A 10,400-nucleotide genomic window follows, 5' to 3' on the forward strand; every position below is an offset into this window, starting at 1 on the left:
ATGCAACAACAGAATATAGCCTTTTGTCAAATAACCAGAAAACTGCAAAGAAAGTACTTGCAAAACACGCCATCGTTGGGGACGGAAGAACACCTAGCGATGGCGCCGTTTTACCGATTTCCTGTACTGACCTTTTCATGCAGTTCTCCCGTCTGAGCACAGGAGGGCAGCCGGGCTTCACAGTAAGCCCCACAAGCAGGAATGCCGAATACCTCGCTCCCCCGCAGACGGCTGCCCAGCAAAATCCTGGTTTGTGGGGTCCGTTTCAAAGTCCTGGAGTCACAGCCCTCTTACCTGATGAGCGTTAGGTAAACAAAAGCAAATTCTCAGCATTTCGCCGTTTTCCTGAGAGGTACACGACTGGACAGATAAGGCGAGCACGGCAGAGCTAGCACTGGGCGCTGGCCAAGTACTCGGGAGTGGTATTTTGTATAAAAATGATTTTTTAAAAAGGAAGAAAAACAGGAATCTCATTGTTTCTAAAATGCCTTCAATTAAGGTGCAGCTGTACAATCGTTTTAAAAACTAGCCACTGTGATTCACCAAGAAAGGGTAACTATTCGGAGGGACTTCGGTCCCATGGTTCTACCGCTCTGTGTAAAGGATGAAAAACGCGGCATTCAGTGGGCTGTGGATTAGCCTCGACTGAGCACGGGTAGCAGAACCGACAGCACCCCTTCTGAACTGACACATCTCTACCGAGGAGGATGAAAAACTTAGGAGCCCACGGCTCCGGACGGACTGTGTTCCTCTTGGCTGCTCCATGTTCCTCTGCAATGGAAGGAAGCACTTACATTTCTGTGATTTAAGCGCTGAAAAGCTCACTCAGCAAGCGCCAGCACAAGAAGGTGACAGCACAGCTGATGGCAAATTCTGAACCCCTGCATCCATAGCCAGCCCACCAAGTTCCAGCTGGAACGTAATGGCCTCTCTGCAGCCAGAACTGCCAGCCAGCCTGTGGCTACTGCAGCACTTAGAGCTGCGTGGCGCTGATCCAGCTATCTGTGTCTGCTCCTCGCATCCATGTGCCGACGTCCGGCTTCTGTGGTGAAACCTTGCTATGGTGAACTCCGTCCAGATCATAGCCCCCAAAATGGTAAAACAAAACCTCAGAGCACCTTGAATGCCCATTTTGGGGGCTAAAACAAAACCTCAGAGCACCTTGAATGCGGTATTAGCGCCCGCTCTCTGAACAGTGAAGGGTTCCTGAGGTAACACTAAAGCTAGGAAAACACTGCCACCGCTTGGTAAAGCTTTGGAGTTGACTGGCCCAGATAAGGAACACCAGTGCCAATCTCCCCTCCGTCTTCCTAACTGAAGGCCCACGTGATAATGGAAGATAACAACAACGTAGAGATTCCTAAGCTCAAACTCCAAGACAAGTTAATTTTGTCCCCAAAACCAGAGGAATCGGCAGTAATATGTCCACATGTCTTTCAGTAGGTTATAATGGAGGATGGCAAACCCGAGGGACACCCGGTGCCTGTAGCTGAAGGGTAAAACAGGTTTTCCCAGGATGGTCTGTGGTTGAAGAGGCTTTTCATCATTTACAATTTACTGCCCCCCAACCCCACCAGCTCAACGCCTGATCGTTGGCATCACCCTTCACAGCTAGACGATGGAAGGACAGCCATCCAGACTCGTCTTCAATCCAGGACTGAGTCAGGTACCGCAACTGATCAACCTCCACCATCAGGAAGAGGTAAAAATTCCAGACCCAGCACAGTATTTTTTCCCAAAATACTTGGATCTGAAATAAACAAGGGACACACTACATAGGGTAGAGGGATACTCTAGACACGAGCGATGGATGCAGCTTATGCCTAGTCATGGTATTCAATCATACATTAAATAAAGTCGCAGCCTATCTTTTAAATTCATATCACGAGTGTCATCTCCTCCTGTAATGTCCAAGCCAGAGATGTGTCCTTCCTTCACTTTAGTTAATGCAAAATAATCTTCAGAAAACCTACGAACTTCATACCGTAACTAGCTAAATTGTGGGAAAAATACAGTCACCAGAACATCCATGATGATACTTTGATCTTGACCTGATAACTCTTGTTGGGAGTTATTATTTTATATTTATATAAATCCTTACTAGGATTTGGTCACCTATTATTTCTCACGAGGAAAGAAAACTATTATAGAAAAGGCAATGCCCATTAAAAGAAAAACCATAGGTTGAAGCAGGCTTCAGAAAGCAGTGTGGTTTCCTGCGACAGTTTTTGACTTGTTCATCTCCTTCCTTTTTCCTCCTAACACAAGAGCCTGTTTCAGTGATACCAGCATTCAAATTCCATGAGGAAAGCCAAAACATCATTTCAAGCTTTCAAGATCTGTGCTTTTCTTTAAACAGTAGCACTGGGAACGTTAACTTCAGTTGTTTTACAAATGCACGTAACAAGGTAACTTCAGGAGTAGGACATTTAAGACCATGTCCATAGTAGGATTTTACAGGGAGCTATTCCATCAGCTCCCTGTTCCTTCTGACAGGTGATGAAGACGCACACAGCAGTCTTGCCCAATTCATGCCCTCTTAGGGGCTACAACCCTACTCGTCACGGAAGCCCCCATCTCTAACCCACAAATCCAGCTAACAAGACTACGCGTGTCGGTGCAACCCCAATCCAACCAATGCGTAAATGTTACACAACAAGCAGTGGACCTTTGCTGCTGTTAAAAGTGAGAGAAAATGGATGCTGCCGAGTTTTTTACACATAAATGGCTTCTTATTTACAGACCGCCAATGCCGCTTTGTTTTTTCTCAGATTTGACAGGCTTGGATTCAAAGGTCCCACACTTCTGAGACAGAAGGTCCCAACATACGTGAAATTATCTATGGTCTGGAGACCGTGCAGAAATGAACATTTGTCCAGATCGAAACGGAACTGGAAATCCAGGAACACAGAGCATTTTTCTAAAACAGTTTAATAAAAAAATTGTGAAGTTTCTTGAAAAATTGGAGCAACCCAAAGCATATCGTGTGTGTCACCTGTCTTAGTCACAAAGAAACACAATTGTCAAAAAAGATCTTTAAGTTTAATACAAATTTTATACAAAGAAAATGTGAAAAAATACTTCCATATGCTAAAAGCAATTATGCTTCACAAATAAGGCCAGCTAGGCTATTTTTGACACAACTGCAATTCACGAATATTCTGTTCTCGCTTTTTTCTTCTAATACTTTTTTCCCTCTAATATGGGTGCTAGCTGGAGACTGTACAAACCGCATTCTTTTATAAACAATGGGAGAAATCAACATGACTAAAATGTACAACAGAATGTACTGGAATGATATCATACAATTAATTTTCTCATATACATACATCACCTTTGCTTTGTTCAATGCTTTCGTTTTACACAACATACAAAATGGTACTACAGTATAAGTGTAACAGACAGCATTTCCATGGGTTACTTTCTCTCATACTGTACTGTTTCATGCTTACATAAAAACATAAATTCCATCATATAAATAATACATGCTCTGGCCCAGCATCAGAAGTCCTTTGCCCATGTTTCCCCATCCAGGTTTTTCTCCACACCTAGTCCTTGTTCAAAGTCCTTTTGGGGGATTTTAAAAACAGGAAAACTGAACTGTGAAGCAGAGGAACAAACTTTCCTTTCCTCAATCTTTGATATCAGTGATCAGAAGTCATGCTACAACCAGCCGGTATTACACTTTCCAACTTTTCTGACATTAGACCGAATGACATTTTAACTTAATTTTAACCTGTAAACAATATAAATTTTAACAGTCTGGTCATTGTAAAAAACAATGTAAATCTTTAAGTATTTCAGGTCCACAGGTTGGAAATGTCATAATTTGCCTAATACAATTAACTGAAAAAAGATACCCTTCATCACTTGGTTGCTCAAACAAATTCTACAGGAGTTGCAAAGTGCGGAATTTTTTTTCAATCCAAATGCAAATCAAGTCGTTCAGATTCTCATGATTATATTATTTGGTGCGTAACTGCAGTTTCCCAAGACCAGTTTTCAGAGTTAGCTTGTGATAAGGCTGTTTTAAACCTTCCTTTTCCAACTTCAAACGCTCTTTATAAGTTAAATTCAATACAAATATAAAAAGGAGATGGTACTCTAATGACATCCACAAATTGTACATTATTTACAAAAGAAGCATAGATTTAATACGGATCTTACCTGTCCTCAGCTTTTCTAAGCCAGCGCTAATGCTTTACATTAATGTAGTGTAGTTAATGCTTTGTACACATATACAAAGCTAAAGTCTGAACCTTTGAGGTTAATCCAAAGAACTGTGTTTATTTTTCACATTTCTATTAGATTTATTTATTCCAACAATTGTATGGACTTCTTGTTAGCAGTTAGACTCTTCGTACTTGGACTGGCATTGTGGTCTGAACATACTGAACTCCAGTTCTCATTGCCACTGTCCCAGCAGAAGGACTTACCACTACAGGAATGGTCTGTGGATTAAAACCAAGAGAAACATATTGTTATGTTAAAGGTCACATAAACATGACCACAGAAATAGAGATTTATTTTCCAGGGAACATCCAGAACAAGTTCCGATTTTGTGCAATAATTAATACCTTTATTACCGCAATATTACCTCATTCCAGGGCAGAAAGTAGTGTATTACTTTCCTATAGCCAAGAGTTTTCCTGTATCATCATTATTACTACTATATAATCACAGGGACAGGTGGTCCTATAGGTACTGTACACACTCTGTCTGTGCTTGGAGAATTAGGTTTTCATAGTTACTACATCCAGTTATGTATTTTCCCCAAACTGATACATGGGAAGAGGAAAAAGGGCTAAGAAAATCCTCTGTCATTTGAAAAAGTTTTGACAAATCAAACTGGAGTACAAAAATACCCTTGTTTATAAGTATATTCTTGTTACACGTTACTTAAATCTTTTTCCCCAAGAGGAACTCCCCCATGCATTCAGTCTACACAGAAGAGAACAAAGAACATCCATTTGAACAAAAAAGTACTTAAGTTAACTTTTGCACAAATAATAACAAAACCATCAGCATTACTGGGAACTGTCTTATACCCCCTGTAAAAATATTAATATAGAATAAACTTTTCACTTCCATCATACAGATCATGATTTATAAATCTTGACAAATGAAGTTTCAGGACATCTCTATAGGTGGTAATTGATTCTACAGATGCAGAGACAAAGGCACAAGAATGTTAAACAATCTGGTCAAGGTCACATCACTCTGGAAGATCTGGAAAAGGATTTATTGAATCTTAAGTCTGTATCTTAACCTTCCTCCAAAAACGCGAGGAGGTCTAGAAATGTCTATGCCATACAAACTGCAAGTATGTTTTGACACAATTCCAGTGATGCACAACTGGTGAGCAAACAAATGCATCCAGTTCAGTTCACAATATTTTGCGGAAGAAACGGGAAGTGAGATTTTGAGGAATCTGAAAGGGATGCACAGATCTTCCCCCTGGTGGTAGTGTGGCATTCCCAAGAGAACATGGAAGAGGAAATACAAGTTCACTGAAGCCCAGTATTTCCCCACATTGTTTTAAGAAACCACATTAGTGTCTTAATGGTTTTCAGTGAGGATTGTGAGTATCCCTACTGAGATGGATTACAGCCTAGAGTGTTTATCAGCTCCTTTGTGACAAAGTCTGTGCCTTCCAGAAGCCAACTCATTCCATCCCCTGGAATGCAAAGACGATGAATTCATATTTTTACCTTATTTTAACTGCAGAAAGAATAAAAAACAAACATGGAACCAATTTGCTAAATAAATTCAAGATTACTGCCATTTTGTAATGATTTCAGATGCGTACGCAGGGTTCAATGGAAATGGTACCCACGAGATACACTGGAAGTTGTTCAGAGGAAGAAATTCCTAGTTGGAAACAAAGTGCAAATTGAACCCTAAAGAAGCCATTATGTAAGTCACTGTTAGTACTACAGGTGGGGACATTAAGGTTGCCACAGTCGCCTTTTAGATACACACACTTACACAGATGAAAAAACTACGTTGCAGTTCTTATAGTGATCGGGATACGGAATGTGCGAGACTCCTTAAATGTGTTAAGATCATTCCCTGAGAGGTAAATTTTCCACCTCTGCCAGTTTTACACATATGTACATTTTGCATACATATTAAACATGCACTAAGGTTTCAAATTATTTAAATTGCACGTGCAGTCATTAGAATACAGAGGTGTCTGTAGCTGTGCAAGACTAATGCAAAGGTGTACAAAGTTTTAAACATGCACAAATAAAGGTTGAAACCTGTCAGACGTTCCAATTATGCTTTACATAACTCAATACACTTTGTATTACAGAAAACCGATGAAGGTAATGCCATTTTTCTGAGTATTACACAAAATCACTTTATGATCTTACAACCTCTCAGCTATTCACAAAAGAGCCTAACATCTTTGATGTTTGCTATTTGATTTTAAAACGCATATAAAACCTTGTTGTTACGGTAATTCAGTCCAAGCAACTTAGGGCCAATGCTGCAAAGGTGCACAGTGCTCTCAGTTGAGACAAAATGAGTTGAGTTAAAATGCTGCTAGGAATGTGAAAAGTCATGATCCCCACTAAGAGCAGTAACATTTGTGTGGAATATAATGGCTATGAAATACTGTACGTATGCGTGCATGTGCGTGTATTCATAGACATACACACACACAGGCATGTATCCGGCAGCTGGGCGGGGGTAATGGGGGGGGGTGGGGGGGGTGGGGTGTGCACACGAGGAGAGAGACAGACAGAGTAACTTCTAGAGCAAATGCAAATTGGGCCTCACAATCACAGTGTGATTAAAGTACACTGTTAAACTAGTACATAGTGACTATTATAAATTACCTAAGCTCAGTCAGAAAATGAACTGAAGCTATCCACGCATGGGCTTCTCTGCTGAACCCACCACTGAGACAGAGCATGCCGTTCAGTTACCAGTGCAGTATCGGCATATTTCCTTTTGGTAAGAAGAATGTCAGCTCAGATGCCATGCTGACTCTGAAGTGAGCACTGCGGAACACGAACAGTTGAAAGAATGGGATCTTATGGTGCATCAAATACAAAAATCGAACTCACTTCTGTCCCATCTCCTGTGACTGACACTAGGGAATTCAAGCGTCCTTGGTTAAGCCTTTGAGGGAAAAAACAGGTCTGATTCCAATGGTATTTCTCATAATTCCGTAACGCTAATGTGCAAGACTGCATGGGAGATACACTACTGATGAATGCATATTTTCTTTCATAGTTACTGAGATGTCACAGGAATATCAACATAGCTTAGAATTAATTAAATCTCTTTAGGATACCATAGACAAAAAGATATTTAAAAGATATTTAAAATGAATTCTATGTATTTACATTGATGTTGTGGTCAAGTATATACATGAAACGGACAAATAACTAACATAATAATGTAAAATGGAAGTCTGACTGTCCTCAGTGCCTTTGCTATACTTAATGACAATTTAATTTCTGAATCCTTGTAAGAATGAATGATGAAGTGAAAGGGTGGAATGTTGCACAGCAAAATATGACATTTTGCACTGCAAGTTGAGACTATACCAGTGAATTCATATCTTGATAGAACAGCAGACGGAGACAACCCCCCAGAAATACTGAGCAATTTTAATGCCAGGAACAGTACTACTGCAGACTTTAAATGATGATATTGTACTTACAATTGTGGGTTGAGTAGTTGGAATATAGGTGGTGGTCTGCGGTACCTGGACCAGTTTTATAGGCTGGTTGCTTGTCACACCTGTTGCTATCTGCAGAGACAGCACAGGCAACCTCAGTAGAAGTCTCAGCTTTTACATAAATTCCACCTAGTTGTTATTATTATTATAATATGAAATTTATGTTGGATGTTTTGTTTGTGCTAAAAATTTGCATCTTAATGAATTCACAGGTTACTTCTTTGTTAATAGAACAAAATTCAAATTATGAACATGATCAATGTATACAGCATGATGTTTCAGGTAGAACATCTATGTGAAAGCAATTCCAGATTTGTATAACTGGAATATTCCCTGGCAAAAGTTTTAGGTAATTGATTTTCTCCCATCCCCTATTTCTCCCGTAATACAAAGGTGGTGCTGCCACAAACAATGCATACGAACATCGACTGAGCCAGAGTTTAACTAACTTCACCAAAGCATTCAGGTGGAACAGCACATCCTTTTTCCCTCTTCAAATCTGTTTCCCAAGTTACTCCCTTAGATGACATGTCAAGCCCAGAGATCTAACACCAGACAGTAGCAAAAGTGTCAAGAAATGAACACAGCTCTCTAGTTTACTATGCTTCCCAATTCTATAGGACTATCTCAATGAGACATCATGCTGGAATCACAATACTACAAAATTAGTTTGCTTTTAATATTTTAAAATACAACAAGGCTCCTACTGATGTGGGGGATCACGTGTAAGGGTTTGAAAGATCAGCCCCCCACTAAAATTTTTCATTTAATAAATCTTGCAAGGGCAGAAGAAAAACGATGCTGAAATTGCTAATAGTCAAGCCCTACCTATAAAGCAGAATCTTCTCTATAAACATTTTCTATATATGCAATGTTAAGTCCCTTTTATTAGAGCATTTGCTCATCCTTGCCTACTGAATACTATCAGAGTAGATGCTATGGAGGATTTCGTAACTGCACACTGCTCCGTTAACTGTAGATCCAGGTGAATTGTTGTATCAGTGTTATGGAACATTGTGGTACCCTAGTGGCAGTCTGTTGTGATAAAGTAAGTTGATTTGAATGCAGGTCTTGAGCTTGGCCTCTGAACCCCCAGGCAAGAAGGGCTTGGAAGTGCTGCAGTCAGTATTGCTTATCAGAAGGCAACTTGTATCGAAAGATCCAGACCAGAAGCTACACTGATGGGTCCTGGAGAGAGAGAGAGAAAGAGGTCCAGTCCCCTTTGGCTGGAAGGATGAGTCAAGCCAACACAAGGTTTTACTTGGGAATGAGTGAAGGGGAAAGGGTGTTCCCAGAGGACAGAAGGAGATTTTTTTTGCCGAGATGAAGAAAAAAAACCCCACAACTCCCTATCTCACTCCCCAAATCACACTCTTCGAAATATGCAAATGGTCATAAATTCCTGGCTGATCCAGGGAGGCCTTTAGGGGTAGGTTTCAGAGAAATCTTACATACTATTTTTGTTTGAAGTGACCACAATGATACTCACTGTAACACTCTCTTTGCTTTTATCAGCTGAACCTTCCTTTTCCTTAGGGGTGCTGGCTGTTTCTGTGGGTGTAGGCTGCACACTTGAACTGGGCTGTGATGATTTATTTAATGTTTCTGTGCTAATTTCAGTATCTGTTTCTTGCTGTGTTGCAGTAGCTAAAATAAAGGAAAAAAAGAGAAAGTAGCCGCTACTCGTGCATACCAGTCCACAGTCACTCTTCACAAGCGCATCTGCACCCATGCAAATGAAGAATATTGAGTCACTGTGTATTCCACCCACCCTAACCCCTCAGCTGTGAAACAGGCAACCCAGAGCAAGATTACCTGACTGTGTGCAAGATTTCATATGCTCAGGCCAGTGAGCTTGTTGGCAGGGATAGTCACAGTAGCTAGTATTCCAACAGCAATAAAAAATGGCCTCTTTCTTGCAGTTAGCACACCACTGCTTCTTTTTAGTTTCATCCACTGCTTGCTGCTTTTCCAATTCCAGCTGCTTCTTCACCTCAGCAATCAAACGATCTCGTTCTTGTTCTAGACTCTGCCGCATTTCGGCCATTGTCAGTTCTACTCAAAATGCAAAGGAAGAGGAGTTTTGCATTTTCCGCCCCCCAACAGCAAGGTGCAAAACAATAATTTTCACGAGTTTAAAGACAACATGAAATTAAAACTAACAATCAAAATATTCCCTGAGTGTGGGCATCTCTGTTTCATACCTGGAAAGTCTTCCATCTTCTTTTCTTATTCTGGCACCATGATTTTTACTCTTAACCATTACCTTCCATTTAACACTTTATTTCTAGGTGTACTACAAAGGATCAGAATCCAGGTGTACTAGGTGCAGCATAAACACAAAAAGGATGTATGTAGCTAACATACTTTGTCTTTACAAGCCCAAACTTTTGTTCTGCTCCAATATTCAGAAAATACAGAGAATTCTATTTCTTCTCTTTTCTCATAAATAACAGCGAATCAGTTGTTCATTGTATCTTGGTTTCTTTACAAAGAAAAATGTGAAAGTTCCAAGAAGGACACTGACAAAGTTGTAAAAACTCATCACTATGTGAATAAAGCTGTAAATTTGAGCCTTACTTCAAGATTGCTCTGAAAGCCACTCACTATTAATGCAGTTATGAATTGATACCTCAGTCACTATGAGTGGCCATAAGTGAAAGAGAGCTTGACAGATCTTCAGGCAAGTGGGCAAATACAAATA

The 10,400-nt window shown here is 40.3% G+C and overlaps 1 protein-coding gene across 2 annotated transcripts in view; it reads right to left on the minus strand.

Annotated features, from left to right (window-relative positions):
* Positions 1-3,020: 3,020 nt before the first annotated feature.
* ZMYND8 (zinc finger MYND-type containing 8) overlaps positions 3,021-10,400 on the minus strand; it is a 63,464-nt gene continuing 56,084 nt past the window's right edge. The window contains exons 19-21 of one of the 2 annotated variants that reach the window (XM_009282209.2): positions 9,512-9,751; positions 9,186-9,343; positions 3,021-4,451 (exon numbers count right to left, since the gene is read on the minus strand). In XM_009282209.2, the coding sequence (XP_009280484.1) occupies positions 4,350-4,451; positions 9,186-9,343; positions 9,512-9,751 (500 nt within the window). In that variant the 3' untranslated portion in view covers positions 3,021-4,349. Of the gene's footprint in view, positions 4,452-6,719; positions 8,885-9,185; positions 9,344-9,511; positions 9,752-10,400 lie in introns of those variants that run through there. The other variant, XM_019472833.1, reaches the window with a different exon arrangement.

This window comes from Aptenodytes forsteri, unplaced genomic scaffold (assembly GCF_000699145.1).
Source record: "Aptenodytes forsteri isolate BGI_AS27 unplaced genomic scaffold, ASM69914v1 Scaffold149, whole genome shotgun sequence".
NCBI classification, from domain to species: domain Eukaryota; kingdom Metazoa; phylum Chordata; class Aves; order Sphenisciformes; family Spheniscidae; genus Aptenodytes; species Aptenodytes forsteri.